We start from the raw sequence: 23,096 nt of genomic DNA, 5'->3' as shown, positions 1-23,096 counted from the left end.
TAAATACTATTTATTACTTATTACAGTTAATACAATAATATTATATAAAATAGCTAGAGATTTAGGTTTAAATCTATAGTTATTAATATGGTAAAAATGCTAAATTAAAACATAATGAATTAAAAGGCAATCCAAGCAATGTATGTATCAAAATTTTATTTAAAAAAAACATTTAATTGAAACAAACATATTTAAAACAAGATTTTAAACAATAATAAACATATAATCAAGTAACAAAATAAAATCAACAAGTATAAACAAGTTTGGAGACCCCTGCTGTAACATATTTAACTCTGGCAAATAGAACACTGGTCAATAGTTTGAAGTTTTCAGTTTAAAGTCCATCATCGACTAAAAGGTAACATTTCACTGTGGTAAAAAGAACACTGGCCCATAGTTTTAAATATTCTACTTAAATTTCATTGAACACTAAAAGTAAATGCATTAAACTGTGGCAGACAGACCACAGTGGCCTTTACTTTGAAGTCGTCCATTCGAACTCAATCAGGGACTGCATGAAGCTGTTCACATGGGGGTTAATGGCCACAGCTTTTCTCTGCACCAAGTTCCTTGTCTTTTTGCTTGCTCCTTGTCTGGATGTGCACTTTTTCCCATCTTTGGAATTAATTCTATCCAGAAACCTGTTAGAAATATCATAAACATTAAGTCAACAAATATAAGATAGAAAAAGATTCTTAAAAAATTAAACTCAGCCTTGAATTTACTCCTATTCTGAAACCTTTTGCTCTTATTCTACTGTTCCACACCTAATTTCACTAAAATACAGAAGATTCACTTACCGCTGAACAAACTCTTTCATCAATGGACAGCATCCACCTGGATCCTGTCATGATTGAATGTCCTGAACAGAAAGTACAATTGTTACTGATTTGGACACAACTTTTTATTCTGAAAACAAAATCTTTTGTCAATAAAGTCCAGGGACACCTCTGCTAAATAAATACAATTATTAAATTAAATTTCTTATAACCAAAGTCTGAATATTTCTGTTTGTAAATTTCTACATGGCAAACTAAGACAATTGTGTACATGTTGTGTATGGTCGTGTTACAGTGTTGTGTGTGGGAATTGTGAATGAGTGTATACATGGGTATTTAAAGAAACTGTAGTGGTAAAGTGCAAACTTACCGAACATAATGTGCTTGGTGTGTGTCTGGTATCACACGTTGTGCCTCCACATCTGCCTTAACTCCTGATAAAGTGCAAGGACACTCATGTAAACTACAAATAAAAAGTCAGCCACATTCCTGTGTAATTTTGCATGTGACGTGAAAGCATTTAATATTGCAGTCGAAAAAATACATGACTTGTAACTGTACATCATGTACTTGCCTGGTGCCTTTAAAGATGATCCATCTTACCCAATCCAGCTTACAAGCAATGGTAAGACTGTAAAAAAGACAAATGTTACAAAATCTGTTAGCCATAGAAATAAGTAGACATTGTGAAGGAAATGGTAAAAGAAAATTTAGTAACACTTTACTATAAGAGTTTATTCCTTAACATTTGGTAATGCCTTAGCTAAAATGAACTAACAATGAACAATATATTTTACAACATTAATAATATTTGATAATGTTCATTGTGCAGAGACAAAGTGATTGATTTAAAAATTTATTAAGTGTTTAAATCTAATATCATGCTATGCTAACAAATAAAACCTTTCTGTAAGTGTTTAGTCAGTTGTAAAACAAATATATATATATATATATATATATATATATATATATATATATATATATATATATATATATATATATATATATATATATATATATATATATATATATATATATTAGTTGTTATATTATATATTATATCTAAATATCTAAATAAGTCTTTTTTTAATTATAACATCTTGTCTACAGAAAATCTCTGAAAATGTCTCGTTTACTGCAGAAAATAGCGATTTATAGTGACAAGGTAAAAAGACTGTCCCTTTAATGTTTTACCCGGACCGGCTGCGGTGTAACACGCTATTTCACGCAAAGTTTTTTAACAAGTTAGTAGCTAGCTGCTCACTTTAAAGATAAACATGATCGCCTAAATCTGAGCAATCCTGGTGATGCCAGTTTCCTACACGATGTTATAATGGACTATTTTACATCCAGAGATGAAGGATCAGATGACAGAGACGAGAATACAAAGGTACGTAAATGCGGAGCCCATTCTCTTTTCGTGCATTGATTTGATGCGTTTTGGAAACTTATATATACTGCATGTAATGCATCTGAAGTGGTGGAAACAATATGCCATAAAAATGTATTGGACAACTTACTGGACGTGTAAAACGCTTTAGAGAAGATATTCTTTGCTTTTGCGGATATACCGTAATATAATAACAACAACAATAAGCACGGCAATCCCTTTCGTTCATCTGATATTAAGATGAGCCCAGGTCTGAATGATATTTGGTCGAAGTTAAAGCTGCGATGAGTTCGATGCATGTATCCAGTTAAATATGAGGTTTCTTGTTTTCACTTCTGTGGAGGAGTTCGGTATGCTGTGTACGGCGTGTCAAGTCCTGTCTGTTTACAACCACAGCCTTACCAAACAGTCGAACTTAATACTTTTCTCTGACGCTAACTGAACGGATGAAACGCCGAGATAAACGACCGTTATGCTGGGACTGCAAGACCGCGCTGGCGGGTTGTCTTTGTCCATTTCGTTAAAAATAGTTTCATTGTCACCACACTTTCATCACAATATAAACTCACCAAAACCCTCACAATTTAGTTAAAACAACCCTATATTCATTAAAAAAGGTGTAAAGCGAGCTTACTTTCTGAGGGAGATTGAAACTTTGTTGGCGACCGTTTTTTTCTCTCATTGCACGTTTAAAACAATATTGTGACAAACTATTGACAACATTCTTAAACTAAAAATTAAGTTTTCATGAAACAGAAATATTTCAAACTTACCGAACTGACAGAAATCAATCGTCCTCCTTCAGCTGCAGCCAAGAGTTGTGCTCTCTCTCCCTCTGTGTGATTTGACTCTGGCGCACTTTCTCTGATTATTGCAAGTACACCTGGCACATTACAGCAATGGCTACAGCAAGGTTACATCAAGACCAAAATATACTGTAAAATTTTCCCGCTCAAACAAATTTACCCAGAATGCATTATGAACTGCAGTACTGTACTGTAATGTATACATACAGTATAGTACTGTGGATTTTTACAGTAATGTACTGCTAAATCTACAGCGACATCTAACAGTGTACTTACGTCTTCCATCATCTCGCTTTCTGATTGCGTTTGTCCACTGGGTTCACCACACATCAGGATTTCTGATCGTAAATATAGATTTGCGATCGGGTGGCGCTGACGTTCTTCCAATCAGGTTCAGACACTCTCAATACACCTCACACCAAGGGAAAATATGATAAGATAAACTACACTGTAAAAAAATTCCGTATAAATTGCAGCTGGGTTGACGGTAATTTACCGTAGATTTACATTTATGTTATTTACTGGCAAGAGTTTGTTCAAAGTTAAATGCACATTAAACATTTACAAGTCTTTGTCTTTACAGAGTAAAACTAAAAAAACAGTATCAAGCAAAACATTCTGGAAAACAAAATCTGAAGCAAAAACAGAAAAAGGTTGATAATGATTTCTGGTTCCCAGAATGCTTTGCATGAGGCTGTTATTGTATAGTTTTATTCTGTAAAGATAAAGACTTGTTAATATTTAAAATGTATTTAACTTTGAACAAACTCTTGCTAGTAAATAACATGAACGTAAATCTACGGTAAATTTCCAGCAACCCAGCTGCAATAACATTGTAATTTCTACGGATTTTTTTTACAGTGTATAGAACCATCTAGATATTTGCGACATCTAGATATTTGCGCAGAAGGGGGGAAATCAGCCAAAAATCAGCCCAATTTGTTTTGGTGTGTACCCAGCATAAGACCGTAACGTGGATGTGTATTATTTTCAAATAATTTAAAGGACCATGGTTACCACAGACAACCGCTCTGGTGTTTATTTTAAGACATTTGACAGGTCAGGTGTGCGTTTATCAAAAAATAATGCATACCTGTGGAACATTTCTCAATCAATCAGAATAAAGCATTTAACCACCCCGTGGTATAACAAAAAATAATAAATGCTGAAAAACATTCATGCATTTATTAAAGGGACACCATGGAACTTTTGGCCACTAGGGGGTGCTAGACACGTATTTTTCACTTCTAGCGCCCCTAGAGCCCACAAGCGCCGCAGCACTGTCGCAAAGGAAAGGAACTGGCCAACCTTAAAACTAAACTAAAAACTAAACATTTAAAATGCTAAACGATCAACATTTTGAGACAACAGGGAGAAACGCAGTCATGTTACAACTTTCTGATGAGGAACTCGTCGTGGCAGAAGCCATTTCTCAATCTGAAGGTTGCAGCCTCCGGATGTCGTATTTCTAATACGTCATCAAGACTGTCTTATTTCACAATATTAACAATTACAAAGTTGACTATTATACTTAGTTAATCGTAAATTGTTGCAGTATGCTTATGACTTGCGAATGTAATGCTCAGTTTACCTTAATAACCCAGGCTTGATGACGTGTGCAGCCTGCATATTTGACCTCCGGAGGCTGCAGCCTTCCAATTCAGAAACGACCAGACGTATTTCCTTGCCTTTTTCCAAACAAATATTGTTGCATCCTCTCTCTCTCCCTCGCCACCAGGATTTTCCGCAATGGCGCTCGTTATTCCTCTTTTTTGTGTGAAAATCGCTCCAAATCCAAGTAAACCGATGCGTTTAGGTCTGCCGCTTTGTAATACGTCACGCGAGTGACAGCGGAACGCAGCAAATGAGGAAGAGAGAAGAGAGAAACGCTCGGATCTGATTGGTGAATGAATAGGGTTTGGTTTTACACTGTGAGCAAGTTTGAGTGCTATAGCATCCTGGATTGTAATGTAAATATCATAGACACAGTAAAAAGAAAGGTAAATACGTGAACACAGCATCTGAATACAGGGAACTATATGCAATATAATCGCCGTAATTTATAAAGAACATCGCATTTATGTATGAATCAACAGTTTATATAAAAAATCGCCTTAAAGGGGAATCGAACCCGGGTCGCCCGTGTCATAGGTCCGTGACACTAAAGACTGTGCCACAGAGTCACATATTAGAAATCGCTCTCTACACTCCTTAAGTAGCCTCCAGCAAAATTCACGTTAAAAACAAATTGTGTGGAGGAAGTGACGTATGCCGTAAAGCAGTCGAATTTTGTAGTTTTTTTTTGTGCTCTGGTTACTACCACAAACCCTAAGTTTTAAAATACGAGTAAAAGTGATACAGACCCCGTCAGGCTATGGTAGACATGTCATTCAACCTATTTAAAGTCGATGTACTATCACAAGGGTCTTGAAAATGTATTATGAAGGTTGAAAAATTACATGGTGTCACTTTAATGTTAAAAAATACAACATTATTAAAAAGTGTTAACAAATATTTATTATTCACTCCCTATAATAAACATTAGTTATCATACCCAATACCAAGTGATGTCCACTTTGCAGGGCTATTTCAAGTGATTAACACGTTCCCCTAAGTGTTCAACAGAAGGTGTATGAGTCAGACAGTAAGTGAGGACAAACTCTAAAGAGCTAGCATTTGGTTAATCAGTTATGCTAGCTCTGTGTGATGAGGAAAAAACTACTTTTACACATTTAAAGGCATTATGTAACTGTCCGTCTGTGTGATTGCTACAGCTCCAGCCTTTAAAACTCCCGCAGAGAAGTGAAACATAGTGGACAGATTGATTCTGAAATGCATTGCACAGAAGTCCGGCCCAAATGCTTCTCACATGACAGCATTACTAAAAAAATGCCGAGACAAGAGTAAAACAAGAGTAAAACAAGAGTAAAATATGAATGAATGAATCCACAAAAGCCTAAATCTCAGTCTCTTCCCTAAAGAACACGACAAAAGGCATCGCATCATTCCTATCCGGTTACAGCCTGCGAGCGCATCAGGGCGCCTCCATATTTAATGTTGCTTCCTCTCATCTGTGAATATTGCGCTCTGGCTGACACCCTGAAAGCTCCTGATCCCCTCGGCTGCAGATCAGACGTGCTCGCGTGCACTGGAAGTCACTCAGGCTCAGTCTGTTAAAGTTTCACCTTCATATCAAACGGTGTCAACCCTACAGGACAGATTACCCAAGGATGCCCGGTTAAAGACAAACTGCTTGCTTTTCTCCCAATCGTGAATCCTTTTAATCAATAAGTCATCTACATCTGCTGATTATAAATGGGTTCCTCGTGTGACAGCCACTGAGTGAGACAATCCTTCTGTTTTGTCTCTCCACAGAAGCTGAAGTTGTGCCAGGAGCTGCAATGACACATTTCATTTTTCTTGCTGTGTGCTTTCTCTTGACTGAAGTTTACAACAACATAAAAACATTATGAGCAAATGTTTAGGATGTATTCGAAGTTATGTTGTATCAAATGTGAATTTAGTGATCTCTCAGTCTGGGCCAGGTTTCCCAAAAGCATCGTAAGGCTAAGTAGATCATAAAGCTGTAAGACGCCACCCAATTGGCCCAACGTCGAAGTCCAATGCGTGGTGAAGGGAATCACGTGTCCTTTCCCTCCGTAGCGCTTCTAGAAGAGTAATTCCATTTATTTAATTTGTTTCTTTGACCTCTGTGGTTAAATTATAATCTGACTCCAATTTCTTAGTTACCAATACTATTCTGATGCTGATCATAATTTATAAAATTATTATTATATTTATTTAGAGTGAATTATATTCACATAGGGAATAAGGTGTAATTCTGAAGGTGCTAAGGCAGTTCCATACAGCTGGGCATAGAGGCATTCTCCTTCTAACTTAAGTTAAAGTTAGAGGTTTCTCCAAACACATTGAAAATAAGAGGATCCATCTATGTTTTAGGTTGAGGTTACTCCATCTAACCTTAAAACGGGGAGGCAATTACTCCAGTAATATTTTCAATAGAGGCAATTCTCCTAATCTATGCCCCCTTCAATACATCTAACTTAACCCCTGAAAATATAATAAAGATCTGACAAGTTGTAGAATGAATAAAGATTAACAATTTATTTTGCCAGGCAGGTTACACTTAAATCAATAATTTGGTTATTCGAATCCATCAAAAATATATCAAAACATTCACTTAAAGATCAGCATAGAAAAATGAACATTTCACAAAATACAAAGCATACCTGGCAATTAAAAACACACATAGTGTGGTCTAGGAAGATTCTTGTTAAAGATTTCTTCCATTATGTTTTAATACACACACAAAGTGTGGAAGCTCCTGGTTACAGGATCCTCCATAAGGTTTCAATACACACATAGTGTGGGAGCTTCTGAGTACAGAATGGCTCCTAGAACATCTAGCCAGGCCACCTTTTATACACAGCGTGAGACAAAGACATCGTAAAACTACAAAGTCCAGTTTGACCTGCACCAAATGTTCCTAAAGAACATCTGGTCAAAATAGCCAGAGGTGTCCTGGCAAAAACCCCACCTCTTAAAGAAATGCATCTTCTATCTAACCCCTTGAACCATCTTATTTTAGATATATAGAAATGAGACCTTTTTACTCATCGCACCATGACCTTTAAAATAATATTACACATGAATATGTATGTAAAACACAATCTTAGAACCCCATAATATGTATACATTACATTTCAGCAGATACTCAGTGATGTGAGCCAAAAGGCTAACAGTTCAAAAACCTTTGTGATGAATAGATTAACACATCAAAGAGTTGTATATCTGAAGACCTCTTTCATCTACGGGTCACATTTGGGTTCCCAACACCCCCTGAGGTTTAATTGTTTTACAGTGTCTTTTCATAAATAAACTTAGTTTATTGTGTTAACAACACCACCTGTTTACAGTGTCTCTTCATGAATAAACTTAAAGTTGATGAATTATAATCCAGTACTACAGTCCTTCCCTGGCCCTTTTGGGGCAATCTCAGAATCGTCCCTAGGGGCCATTTACTGGTCATTCAACTCCTCATGCGTTTTTAATTATTGTAACAGTCTCTGTATGGCGGGCACTTGTAGGGGACTTAGGGTGATAGCAGCATTGGCAGATGTCCATAAAGATTGAAGCAAAGAGAACATAAACACAAGTCCACTGCCAATCACACACCCACGAAACATCCAGTCCCACCAAGTGTATACATACTGTGCAGACCGAATAGATGAACTTGACAAAATTTTCGCTGTTCCTTTGGCCAGGTTTGTTTCTACCTGAGCCTGGTTGAGATGACACTCAGTTTGTAGAATAGTCCATTGCACCAAATCCATGGTGTCAGTCAATGACTGTGTGCTGTGTTCGTTGAAAGTGTCTCCCCACCACGGAGAGACGTGTGTCTAGCGGGATCCTTCCCTGGATATTTATCTGACATTTTGAAAAGTCCTCTGTTACCTATTGGCAGAAGTTTTTTTTAGAATAGTCAGACCTCCATAGGTGAAGGAATTCATCTCACTGACCACACACCACTGTGTGTATGACACCTGTATTGCATCAGCATGCCCATGTAATGACTGAACACTGATGAGCTTAGTATCATTAGAAGAAAATGGTTGTCAAAGATTACAAAAACAAATGACATTATTAGAAGTTTCATAATAGTAGGTGCGAATTGTAAAAAGGTCTTATTTCTCTTTTCAAAGTAATTTCCCATAAGATGATCCCATTTAAATATCAATTTCTTCTCTATTATGCATCTCTTGTATAGAGTGGAATTTTGATATAATCTGTGTATTTTAAAGGAAGAGTGGCAAAATTGAATTTAACTGGCATATTTACCAGGGGTATACATCATTAAAACATTTAATAACAATACCATTCAAATATAATACAAATACATGCAATTATATGTATATAAAATACAGATATTTATACTAAGGTATATATAATATGATATATTTATAATTTTAATAATCCTAGAATTATTCAGAACCTTTAAATGCAAGTTAACCAAGTAGATCCAAGATTTCAATTAAGTAACTTAAAACATACCCAGAGAACTTAAACTTAAATCAAATAATTTCTGAATTTCTTATTTATCCATTGTCAATTCTTTGCATGTTGTCAAATAATTCTGTACATATATGTTGGTTAAGTCACATTCAATGGTTAGGAGTCTGATTTATGTGATTGATCTCTAGAAGTGCCAGCACTTCAAATATAACCATTTTGTAAAGTTTGAAATGTTTAGACATGTCTGCAGCCATGCTAGCGATTTCATTCTTCACTTACTTATTTTAATCTGAAATAGGTCTTATGTAATCAATTAATAGTTTATATTTTACCTGTATTTGTACAATCAGAGACAAAACAATGGATGTGTGACTATAACCATACATATGTTCTATGTACCCTGAAATGTTTCACATAATTCAATAGAAAATTGACCCAATAGTTTATATTACCATGAAATTAAAATCATGAGTAGACCTTTAATTTTCTCTCCTATGTGTGAGATGCTATTGTATGTATGACAAACTCTAGGGATTGGTTTCTCCATCAATTATCATACATATGTGTGGTGGTTTAAGCCTGGATAGTTTTAAAACTTATACCAGGTAACAGTGTTATGATGTTTTAGTGGTGAAAATGTGTGCACTATATGTTCAAATCTGGGAGACAGGTGGATTCTAATCTATAAGAATTTGTGTTGCACAATTTTAATCCGATGCTACATCGGGAGGTCATATAACTAGTTAACTACCATCATAGTTTATTACTGTGAGATGTGTATGACCCCTTACATCATTATCACACCCATCTCCTGTATTTCAGGTTTGTGCCTGAATTTAGGCTCAGACACCCCTCTGGCATCTGGACTCTTAAGGAGTCACAGTGGTCCACCTGAAAGGAAAGATGTTAAGATAACAGAGAGAAACATTCATTTCTAAAGTTTTGGCCAATTTGCATTAAGACATGATATCATTTTAATTTCCACTGATGTTAAAACCAATAAGCTGTCAATGGTAGCGTTAGTAATCTAACAGGGTTAATGACATCAGTAAATTCTTCATGTTAAGAAGATTTGTATTATTACTTTTTGCAAATTAATTTTCAGAGGTCAGATTAAATTTGGAATAGTTTGTCAAACCAGATTAAATTGGGGGATTTTTGGCAGTCTAAAGGCCTCAGTAAAGGGAAGGGTTATTTGGTCTGCTATCTTGTGGCATAATTTTCAGTGTTCCTGCAAAGCAAAAAACAAAAAACAAAGCAACATGCAAAAGCACACACAATCATAGACATACACATACCCCCGTTTGGCACTAGATAGTTGACCAATTAAATTTGAATCTAAATATTCTCAATGTCTTTTGGTGGGTCTGAACCATTTAAGTTTGAAATGCATGTAGTGTTATCACTTTTCACCATCTGAGGCCTGTCTGGCCATTACAATATAATGTATATCATAATGTGATTACAATATAAATTACATTATCTTAAAATAATATTTATTAAAATAACAATTTTATAACTGGTCTCCAGGGCTTCTAGTAGGACATTTTTAAATCTGCAAAATTAAGAACACTTTCCTCTACATTGACCCTAAGGTAGCAGCTGCATTAACATCTGCACTAACAACAACAGCTCTCTGTTGTTTTAAACCACAAGCACATGCTGAGGGGCTCAACTCTTTCCTCAGCTGGAATTTTTGAAATTGGGCACAATTTTCGCAGGTTTTAGCTGAGATTTAACTAAGTGTTCTTTAGATGTTATTCTATTTTAATATGGAAGGAATTAAGGAATTTAAGCAGATCAAACACAAATGCTGTTTTCTATTTTTAAAGGCTTTATCTTTATTCTAGGTAAAGACATATAGGGGTGTAAAAGACTTTTATTAGCTCCCACTGATTCACTTTAATCAGGAAATCTGTATTCCTGTGATGATTTCAGGATTAGGCTATACACTTTATTTTTATGAATTTCACTATCTTAAGACAATTGGACATCAAATTGCTCTTTAACAATTCCTCCAGTTTTATAAAGAAACTACAAAGTCTTAGCTTCGATAATTTCCAGAAAACTGGGTTACATTGTTTATTTACAACATCATAACGTAAGGATTAAGCCTACAACTTTTAATAGTGCAGACTACACACAGTACTGTATATCATGATGTTAATTATGGCATTAAATATCACTTTGATTGTTTTACAGAAAATAATGATGCATTTTATTTGTTACAACTTAGCTAAACATCTCACTTGAAACAAGGAGAACAGCACATATTTTCTGAGAGGGGGTTTAAGCCCCTTTAATCTCAGTAGTGATTCTTTCTCTGTGAGATAAGATCACATGTGTTTTATTGACTATTGTAAAAACAGTTTCATCATTATCTTTCTGTACATCAGTCACAGCTTTAGCTCAATTTGCCTCATATCAACATTAGGGAATCCTGCAATAATTTAGGAGTTTTAAGATGTACTTTTTCATTCTACATTTATCCAATCCTGAGTGTTCTTTAGGAGATTCACTAACAATCATTATTAAATCCCTACTTGCTTAATATCCAACATTTAGTTCCACTCTGCATGCACTGAACCTCTAACTCTAACAATGCTGCCTTCAATCCTTTATACACTTTCAATTATCTTTCATTCCCATTATTACATTTATCTCCTTAACTCATCAGGTATAGTTAATACACTGATGTTTGCAGCATTTAATGATTCAAAAAGGAATTAATATGAACCTTTGCTTTATTTGTGCTATTGCCATATCAATCTGCTTTCCCAAATTCACTTCTCATATACAAATACATTAAATTGCACTGTAATTTACATTTATCTAACATCCTTTATTTAATTGTTAATTCTTGCTCAGAGGCGCTTGTTATTTAAGTGTTGCACATGTGATGTGACAACATGAATAATCATATAAAGGAGTTACATTCAGTCTCTAATGTTTACCCTTAGCTGAGAACCAGAATAAAATTCGGATGTTACTCCATTTTAAGTTTAGCTTTTGTTGCTTTAACATACAAAAGATCTTTTGATTTACTAACAAAGGGAATTTATCCTCATCTACACTGCTGTTGTAATGCTGTGTATTTCCATTAACAGAGTTATTATCGCCTTTTTTGCGCAGGTTTGTTTACATACATGGACGCATCGACTTGGGCACGGAGGTTTCTCATCTCATCCGACACGACTTTATTATTCACGGATATTTGCTAATACTTTACGGGTTTCCGATAAAGTTGCGAGATCGTTCTATGAAGCAAATAGATAATCGCCATGGCGATGCTTTTACTTTTAGACTCAAATTTACGACTTTTCGTAATGTACCGCGATAACATTTAGTCATTAGCTCGTGTAATATTCACTCCTTCTGAGTGTAAACGCAGGAGAAGATGTTTGATTCGAAGCGCGAGTTAATGTATTATTTTCTTATCTGCATTGCCACATTATATCCCTGACAGCGGTGTTGTTGTTTTAATTCTTTTGCCCCACCGGATTTCTCCGGACATTCACTGAGTTTACCGTTACCGTCCATTCTACAACATACGGGTGCATTTATGCTCACTTTGAACATTTCTAATAGGCAAATAAAATCAACTTACCAACACAGCTGAAGATAGAAAAGTAGACGTTTAAACCTCCTATTTTGCGATGAATGGAATCCTCTGTTATGGTTGAATTGTCGCGCTGGAAAGCTTTCTGAAGTACCACGTCACTTTTTCGGGTGTACTACGTCACCAGAATTACGTCACCTGTGGTATACGTCATCACGTCGGGGTCACCAAGCTGTAAGACGCCACCCAATTGGCCCAACGTCGAAGTCCAATGCGTGGTGAAGGGAATCACGTGTCCTTTCCCTCCGTAGCGCTTCTAGAAGAGTAATTCCATTTATTTAATTTGTTTCTTTGACCTCTGTGGTTAAATTATAATCTGACTCCAATTTCTTAGTTACCAATACTATTCTGATGCTGATCATAATTTATAAAATTATTATTATATTTATTTAGAGTGAATTATATTCACATAGGGAATAAGGTGTAATTCTGAAGGTGCTAAGGCAGTTCCATACAGCTGGGCATAGAGGCATTCTCCTTCTAACTTAAGTTAAAGTTAGAGGTTTCTCCAAACACATTGAAAATAAGAGGATCCATCTATGTTTTAGGTTGAGGTTACTCCATCTAACCTTAAAACGGGGAGGCAATTACTCCAGTAATATTTTCAATAGAGGCAATTCTCCTAATCTATGCCCCCTTCAATACATCTAACTTAACCCCTGAAAATATAATAAAGATCTGACAAGTTGTAGAATGAATAAAGATTAACAATTTATTTTGCCAGGCAGGTTACACTTAAATCAATAATTTGGTTATTCGAATCCATCAAAAATATATCAAAACATTCACTTAAAGATCAGCATAGAAAAATGAACATTTCACAAAATACAAAGCATACCTGGCAATTAAAAACACACATAGTGTGGTCTAGGAAGATTCTTGTTAAAGATTTCTTCCATTATGTTTTAATACACACACAAAGTGTGGAAGCTCCTGGTTACAGGATCCTCCATAAGGTTTCAATACACACATAGTGTGGGAGCTTCTGAGTACAGAATGGCTCCTAGAACATCTAGCCAGGCCACCTTTTATACACAGCGTGAGACAAAGACATCGTAAAACTACAAAGTCCAGTTTGACCTGCACCAAATGTTCCTAAAGAACATCTGGTCAAAATAGCCAGAGGTGTCCTGGCAAAAACCCCACCTCTTAAAGAAATGCATCTTCTATCTAACCCCTTGAACCATCTTATTTTAGATATATAGAAATGAGACCTTTTTACTCATCGCACCATGACCTTTAAAATAATATTACACATGAATATGTATGTAAAACACAATCTTAGAACCCCATAATATGTATACATTACATTTCAGCAGATACTCAGTGATGTGAGCCAAAAGGCTAACAGTTCAAAAACCTTTGTGATGAATAGATTAACACATCAAAGAGTTGTATATCTGAAGACCTCTTTCATCTACGGGTCACATTTGGGTTCCCAACACCCCCTGAGGTTTAATTGTTTTACAGTGTCTTTTCATAAATAAACTTAGTTTATTGTGTTAACAACACCACCTGTTTACAGTGTCTCTTCGTGAATAAACTTAAAGTTGATGAATTATAATCCAGTACTACAAAACGATCGTACGAATCATCTTAAAATTTTTGGGCCATTTCCCAAAAGCATTGTAACTTAAGTAGCACTTAAAAATCATTGTAGATCTATGAGTGCTTTGGAGTAATCGTTAATTTATAAGTGCGTCGTAAGACAACAGAGTTAAAAGGTCACCTGCAGGACAAACAGCAAATTGCGCTCCTGCAATGACGATATTGTAATGTTTTTAATGTATATTTATTTATTTATTGTGTTCTTCTTTGTTAATTTGTTTAAATTATTTTAATAATATATATTTAAAATTCAAATGAGATATCAGATGTAAATGACTGAACATAAATTAATAAAGAAGGAAAATGTATTTGGTACAATGTTGGTAAAAGTTGGTACTAGCAAATTGATGAATTGTCTCTACAAATTGCTGCTATAATTCATCTACAGTACAGTAAAAAAAGTTTTGAAGGGAAATGGCATCTGATTAAAGAAACCAAATAAATATTTACGGTACAATGCAATAATCCATAATAATAAATAAACATAGATAATAAACAACAAATAATAATATAAACTTTAATGTAAAATGCAACAGGCATTTCACAGTGCACTGTAAAAAAAATCCTTATAAATTGCAGCTGGGTTGACGGTAATTTACCGTAGATTTACATTTATGTTATTTACTGGCAAGAGTTTGTTCAAAGTTAAATGAACATTAAACATTTACAAGTCTTTGTCTTTACAGAGTAAAACTAAAAAAACAGTATCAAGCAAAACATTCTGGAAAACAAAATCTGAAGCAAAAACAGAAAAAGGTTGATAATGATTTCTGGTTCCCAGAATGCTTTGCATGAGGCTGTTATTGTATAGTTTTATTCTGTAAAGATAAAGACTTGTTAATATTTAAAATTTATTTTACTTTGAACAAACTCTTGCTAGTAAATAACATAAATGTAAATCTACAGTAAATTACCGGCAACCCAGCTGCAATAACATTGTAATTTCTACGGATTTTTTTTACAGTGTGGGACGAGTCCTAACTAAATACGGAAAAAAATTCATTAGGCACAAGCTATTAAAACATTTAAAAGTCATTGAACAATAACGTCAACAAATCCCGTTTCAGATCCATGCAAATGACTAAAAACACTGAATTATGCAGGCTAGAGGTCTTCACGGGTCCACTTAGATCCGAAAATCAGAGCAGGTTTGGGTCTAAAAGTTTCATGTGCCTTGGACACAGTCAGGTATAATATTAGCGGCCTCTGATTGCCGAACTGACCCGAGAAGACCCGAACAATGTCGCGTGTGTGAGTCTTTTTCCAACCCCCACACACTCATTTCGGGTTGGATACATTTCTTTGTACCCGAGAAGACCTCTAATGCATCTGAAATTGCCGATGGCATACAGTGTCTGAACATATACATCACAGTTTTCACAAATGTATGTTTTTGTACTGAACTGATGGTAAACTTGTAACTGTACACTGTTAGACTTAACTGTAATTTCTACAGTTACTTTCCACAGAATGGCCAGTAAAATACCATCATTTTCTTTTCCAGTTCATTACTGTATTATGCATTGCATTAAGTGGTTTTAACATTTCATTTACAGTGATTTACTCTATGCTTTGAATTTGCGGTAGACTGCTGTAAAACAACAGCAGTAGTGCTACTGTAGTTGAATAAAACAGTGTTATAAAACCATATAAAATGGAAAAATAAAATATATCTATGAAATGAAATACATTTTATTTGTTATGCTTTTAGCAGTGAAGCAAATTTCAAATGTGAATTGTTTTTCAGCAGTGTAAATAATTTATTGAGAATTGTAGATAGAAACAAGAAAGGGATTATGGATAAATGCTTGACCGTCAGATTTGAATTTGACCTCAAGACTTCAAAACACTAGTGGTAGTGGTAGTGTTACAGACCTATGACATGGGTGACCTGGGTTTGATTCCCCTTCAAGGCAATATATTTTTTAAAACTAGGTTACAGTAAGGGTATTATACTGTAAAATGGAACTGCGGTAAAGGCATCATACTGCAAAAAAATGTACAGTTATGGTACTGTAATGGGGCAGTTACAGTAACACGTTGCCAGTGAGTTACCGCATATATACAATAAAAAGTCTAACAGTGTATCATTTTCAAAAACTTGCACTTTAAAACACAAAGTTTGCATTTTTATGCTGCCAAAACAAAATGTTTTCAGTTTTAAGTTAAACTGTGTTGTATTAACTGTCCCTTAGATGCAAGACCTGCAAACTATAAATATTTTCTGATGTTTGGTTCTGAAATAAACATCAAGTCTCGGTCGAAATCAGACGTCAACTGAATATTTTACAACCGCAAAGCAACTTCTACTGTTTAAATACTTCTAACAAAAGATGTCATGATAATTCTCACTGCAGTCCATAAATATTTTAGTGTTTTGGAACAAATTTTAGCAAGGGAGCTCTTAAGTGAATGTTTGTCTGCTAGATTTTTAACTGCCTTATTTGTTTTGGCTCTACATGAGAAACTGGTTTAGTCCATTAGCAGGCACATTGTAAAATCAGTCCAATTGACCAGGGTCATCTAAAATGAGACACTGTTTGATTTATTTGCATGGACTGATGACATTTTTGTGTTCACTGTTCTTGGCAGAGAGCTTGTGGTTACATTATTATTATAGGGACGCACCGAAATTCCGTCCGATTATGTTATTATCGGTTTTCTGCCAAAATATAAACCAAAAATAAGTGGCGCTCTGCTTCTAAGATTTCGGTCTCACTGCAGTCATTATCACAGCGCTACACAGCAAAGCGCGACAACTTCTGTGTGATGCTCCACTGCCAGTGATAACGCTTTCATGTGTTTTTAATGCATTCAATGGCTTTCGCATTTGAGCTCCTCATTTGCAACTTGAAAAAGTTTAAAAAAATGTTTTAAACATACTCAAATATTTTTAAGACTGCATACAAAATAAATACATGGAACAGTTGCTTCATTTGTTGTTTCAACTGTGAAACATAAGTCACAAAGATCATTAGTAGATAGCATAAATATATATTTTAGGTCAGTATTCTATAAATTGTCAATTTTAATATAATTCAGTTGTAAAGAAATAACCAAACAAATGGCTTTACAGTCAGTGGTAGGTTTAAAGAAAGATCGTGCCCAGAACTGATGGCCATCATCCAGGTTGCACTTCCAGGGATATGTGCACCGTTCCAGCAACTGGCATTGAAATAAATGGAAATGCTAACCACACTCTTTCCAATTTTAGATCTCCTTGATTCAAATTCAAAGCAGGAGACAGCGTGAATGGATGGATGGATGGATTTATGGGGCAGTGGGATGAGAAAGGTTGACTTTATTTCATCTGAAGTTATGAAAACTGAAGGGCTCTGCTTTAACACCTTCTGCCCTGCTGTTCACTTCTCACATTCAGTCATTGATTGGTACTCATGAATATTTCATTTCTTTTGTAAAAATCATATGAAAAAGTGATTCCGCATACGTTCTGAAAATGGAGATTCTGGTTAATATGCAAAGTAAATGGATGTAGAAATAAAGGGCTGCCCTAAACTGTCCTCCGGGCAAATTCATTTCACAGTTGCCTCCCTTTAATGTATGATTTGCAGTGCTGAAGCCCATGTCGAACCACTTTTAATTCAGTTTAACCAAGCATTAAATGTGCCGAAAGAGTTTGTTTGTTCATTGTACATTTTTTCAATACAACCACACTATTTTAGTGCAACTTGGCATTTTTTTCCTGACACAATTAACGCTGGGCTATTCCTGCCTGTTGAAAGTGAACAAAATGTTGTTTTTATAAGTTCATTCACATGATCAGTAATAAATCAAATGATATTAATGAGAACCATAACCAGGCGCGTTGCATTCAGGCGTACAGTGCTTATGAACTTACTGAGGTCAGATTTGTGCGATAAACAAGGGGTCAACATGGTTGCTTTCCCGAATCAATACTGAGCACAATGTTACACACACCCATAGGAAACTGGGTCATCATGACTACACATAAGAGAGGGGTTGATGTTTTTAAAGTAAAGTAAAACTATTTCAACCAAAGGTGACGGAGTTGAGCAAGTCATCTTGTTGACAAGGGTGGCAGTATTATAGCACACAATGATGGACGCCCCTCAGAGAGGCTTTATATTTGATTGTTTTAAAGTATGAGGGGTCTGATATCATTGTAAAAGATTTGTGCAGGGTATTTTTATAAGGAATGTTTCGATTTAGCTTTTATTACCAAATCACCCCAGTTCAGAGGACTCAAAGCCTTACCCATAAGAAAGAAAAATCAGAGATGAGATCTGTTTAATATCTCGATTATGTCTCCTATAGACATCATTCAGAATAAATGAGGATAATATGGAAACTTGCTTAAATCTCATGCATCACAGATATTTCTCCTGAGAAAAAGCCATAGCAAGCTCACAAATATCTCCATTAGGGTTTCAAAAGAGATCTCAAAAATGCTACAAGTAACTAAGCTCAGATTTGCATGCAATCTGAAGTACATTAATATTACTAAATACTCCTAATGCATTTTAATTGTCTCATTTATTTCAAAATGTTAAAATCTTTTAGGATAAATTTTTCAGATTAAGTTGAGACCAGTCGCGAGGTCAGAAATTTTAAACTGAGTGGACGTCAGTGAAATATGGTGGACCTCAATGCCTACTCTCAAATCACATAATTTTACAATATAGTAGTGGTTAAGGTTACAAGGGTATTGTGCCCTATTTTAATGATCTGAAACGCAAGTGCGAAGCACAAAGCGCAAGTGAGTTTGTGGGCGGATCTTGGGCGCGGTTGCTATTTTCCCGGCGGGAGAAATAACTCTTGCGCCGGGCGCAAATCAATAAGGGGTTGGTCTGAAGTAGGTTCATTATTCATAGGTGGGGTTTGGGCGTATCGTCAAATAAACCAATCAGAACGCTATCCAACATTCCCTTTAAACGCAAGTGCGCAAGTTCCATGGCAGGTTGCTATTATTATGACGGATTTACCAGGCGCACGCCAGGAGCGGTTCACAGCCGAGGTTTCTTTTACGTAAAAGAAAAAGAAACCATGTTGAAAAAAATGTAAAATGTTAAACGTTACAACATTTGTGATGTGTAATGTGTGACAAATACTGATACTAAAATGGTGCTGTTCATACTGAATTTCTTCTTGTTTTTCATAATGTCATATAAGGAATTGCATTGAATGCAGTTAGGGTCAATATGACCCACTCCATCAAAATCAAACACAATGCAAGGGTTAAACGTATTATATTACGTTTTAAAACGGAAATAAGGAAACTTTTTTTTTCTAACAAAAATATTTTGTGTTTGTTTAGTCTGACTGGGTGGGCCACACGTCAATCTAAGTGGGCCAGTGCCACCCTGGCCCTTATGTAGCCTCACCACTGATTAATATTTAAATGAAACACAAATGAGAACTCCATCAAAACTCCTGAGCTATAAAATAGCAACATCTGAGAAAAACAAAATCCTCTAGATTAGTAATCTAAGAATATTATCACTTATCTGAATGCTGCGAAACTTTAAAGTTGGTTCAGACGCAATACTTGTATGTTCTCCAATGCCAAACCTGTCATTCAGAAATATACATTTATACTTTACATTTCATTTTAAGCCTAAAAGATTCACCATGCATAAAGTAAAGTAATTATCTGAAACAGGTTAACTGCAGCAGAAAAAAGTTTCAGTGGTGCACAAGAGAAGCCACTAGAGTCATTTTCTTAATGATAGCAGTTTGAATTATTTACTTGAACTACTGTTGCATGTTGTGCGAAAAGACTCTACCATGAAGACACACAGGACTTCTGAATAATCCTCGCTGGAGCGTTATCAGTCCCGACAGATCCGATACTGCTGACTGCAAACCTTCAGTGGTCTGGATAATTACAATTTCATAACATCTCGACCAAACAGAACAGATGCGCAGTTTTATGTTTGAGACCCAGAATCCAACAACTGTGTTGCAAAAACTTTCTTCTGTGTTTCGCATTTCGCTCATCCTTTTCTTTAAAAGATCACAGAGACTGCTCTATTAAACATTCAAAGACTTTCCTGTTGCTCAGCAGATGGTATATTTAATAAATAAAAACCTCTGAAACTTCAAGTCTGAATAAAAACATTTTAATACTTAAAACAGCTGTGAAACTCTATACCTAGGTTGAAATTTTACTGGTGAAACATTTTATATGCAAGTAGAAACTAACCCACTTTTAGAATATCAGACGTCACATCTTCCAATTAAAACCACCAATTATAAATTGATAAAGACTAACACCATTTGAGTTTTAAGGCCGAAGTATGGTCCATTTTTATCCATACACGAGGGTGTGCATGATGCAATTTTCCTCATCAGAAGAGGATACGTCATACGTTACACATGCACGTACAGGAGAATGTAGTGTGTAGCCTAAGGGATGCGTTGCATTTTGTCGCAATGGCATGCACCGAAAGTCTGCGTACACGTACGAGTCAAATAAACTATGCTTTGCAAGACTGTGCATTCGGCCCTGCGAATACGTTCGCGTACACGTTAAAAAACAGACTATACTTTAATTGTTTAATTGTTGGTCAGAAATGTGTTGACTAGATTAAAATAACGTGCTAAAATTACGAGATATCTGTCTGTCCACTAAAGTCAAGTAGATAGGACTTTAGTTTTGCATGAATGAAAAAACTGCCCGGAGGTGTTGCATGCATGGTCACCTAGTGGAGCAATTTGGTGTAACTCACTGATGAAAACATTACCACAGATGGATCCCTGCATTTTTTCAAGATTTTCCCAACACATTACAATGTTAAAATCATGAATACATTTAATTTCTTTGGTGTGGCCTGGATTTTCTAACCCAGCGTCCTGCCATGGTGAGAAGCATTTACTGTGAGTGAATTGTCAAATCAAATAAATACATTTAGAGACAGAGAGACACAAGAGCATTTGACCTGTAAAAGGGTCATGCTGATTGTTTTGAAGTCAGAAAGCCAACTCAGATACACCCTGCAGAATCACTTTGTCAAATCGGATGTGAAAGGATAAGTTAAGAGGACCACGGGACTAAACGCACCTCTCCGTCTGCATTATTTTCAGCCCAGCATCGAGTCTGAAACCATCACAAAGGACTGTTTTCAAATCAGACCTATAATCATATTGGCAGCACTAACTTCACAGCTGTTACACATACAGTCATTTTTATCACAGTAATTTTCATCACAGCCTGACTCGATTACCACAGAAAGGCTTTGAATATAGAGAAATACCTTGGGACAACTAATATGTAATATTACAATGGCTGCTAAGATAATAGTTTAGTATTTGCACGATGTTAACCTTACAGTGAGTGTAATTTTGAAAGAAGCAATATCATTTCTCAATATAGGATACACCACTATCCAATTCAAAACGTGCCCAAACCCTTAAATATTCACAGTTGGGTTCAACAGCTTATGCTTTAGGCAAACAAATAAGCAGCATGAATGTTTATAAGGGAATCAATTCTGATATTAAGGTTTTATCTTTACAGTAAATCTCAGTGATACTGTGCACATGGAGACTTGTTCAGCTCGAGATCTTAAGACTCTTCAGGGCAGTCTTAGGTACATTGTTATACTATAATTCAATGGTTTAGATGTACTTTTATATGCATTTAGCAGATGATTTATTTAAAGTAACTTAGTGTATTCAACACCTATATATTTTATCAGCATGCATGTTCCCTTGGATTAAACCCAGGACCTTGCATAACACTGAATCCACTTACACTGGCAAACGCAATAAATATTAACCAGTGGTGACTTGGGGGCGTATGATGCGTATTTAGCCCGTCATGTGTGTGGCTCGTCATTTCAAAATATGTTTTCGGCGCGTCATGTGAACCTACATGTATGTGCAAAATAAGTGCCTGCTACAGATGCATCTAAAGGGTTTTTGATAAAAGAGAAGCTTGTGTACTCTCTCAATCTCATGTGTAATCAGAGTTTAGTATAAAATGCCTTTCAAGTATTTTGTGAACGTGAGCGTATCTTTTATCATAAACCCTTTCGACGGCCCGTATTTTGACAAGACGCATGATGCACATGGTTCACATGATGCAACAAACACATATTTTGTCATGACGAGCAACACACATGACACTCTGTACATATATTTTGAATTTGCGCCCCTTTGGAAGAGAAGTCACCAGCTGCCACTGATAATATCAATGAATGAGTCCATGAGAAACAACAGTTTAAAATATGGGTCATTTTCAACCCAGCATTGGGTCAAAAAGGGACGAACCCAACACAGCCTATGCTGGATTGTTTTAACCCAAATGCTGGGTTGTTTTAACCCATTGTTGGGTCAATTTCTAACCAAAATTCTAAGTTTATCCCTTTTTGAACCAACGCTGGGATAAAAGTATTCCTGGTTCAGCTGGTGGTCGTTGGTCGCACATCTGCTGGGCATCACGTTGAAGGACAGTCAGTAGATCAGTGGTGTGATGACCTTCACAGCAGCAGGAACTGGGTCTGTTTGTCTCATTGTCCTCAGGGTCAAGGACGAGACAGGGAGAGAGAAACAGAATCCTGTTAGCGTAGGGGCCATTCGCATGTACTGCAAGTGTCATACAGTATTGTGGTTCAAAATCCGCTCAGTTCCAGACAGGCTAACTATTGCGGCATAAGTATATTACCCAGATGAGTTATGGGAATGCTTTGTTCTGGACAAACTAATGATTGCGGGATAATTACATTTATTGGACATTTTATGTGAATGCTTTGTTAAAGAAGAATGTCTTAAGTTTACAATTAAAGCATGACATATGCATTTTTATTTTGGATTTTAAAGTTTAAAAGCCACCAAACAGAACTAAAAAACAAACTTTGTTCCAACAGGTTTCACTCTTT

At 35.7% G+C, this 23,096-nt stretch overlaps 1 protein-coding gene and 1 long non-coding RNA gene across 2 annotated transcripts in view; one reads left to right on the top strand and one right to left on the bottom strand.

The window, feature by feature from the left end:
- LOC135786566 (zinc finger matrin-type protein 4) overlaps positions 1 to 6,527 on the top strand; it is a 152,536-nt gene extending 146,009 nt beyond the window's left edge. Inside the window, exon 7 of the mRNA XM_065296033.1 lies at positions 6,351 to 6,527. Within this exon, the coding sequence (XP_065152105.1) occupies positions 6,351 to 6,357 (7 nt within the window). The 3' untranslated portion in view covers positions 6,358 to 6,527. The remainder of the gene's footprint in view (positions 1 to 6,350) is intronic.
- LOC135787516 (uncharacterized) lies at positions 464 to 3,243 on the bottom strand. Its single transcript, XR_010547080.2, has 5 exons — positions 2,943 to 3,243; positions 1,354 to 1,410; positions 1,150 to 1,213; positions 801 to 862; positions 464 to 641 (listed from the first exon to the last, which is right to left on the bottom strand). It is a non-coding gene; the product is annotated as an uncharacterized lncRNA (long non-coding RNA).
- Positions 6,528 to 23,096: the final 16,569 nt, after the last annotated feature.

The sequence above is a fragment of the Paramisgurnus dabryanus genome, chromosome 20 (genome assembly GCF_030506205.2).
Source record: "Paramisgurnus dabryanus chromosome 20, PD_genome_1.1, whole genome shotgun sequence".
Taxonomy (NCBI): Eukaryota; Metazoa; Chordata; class Actinopteri; order Cypriniformes; family Cobitidae; genus Paramisgurnus; species Paramisgurnus dabryanus.
This window is presented reverse-complemented; position numbering and strand designations above follow the sequence as displayed.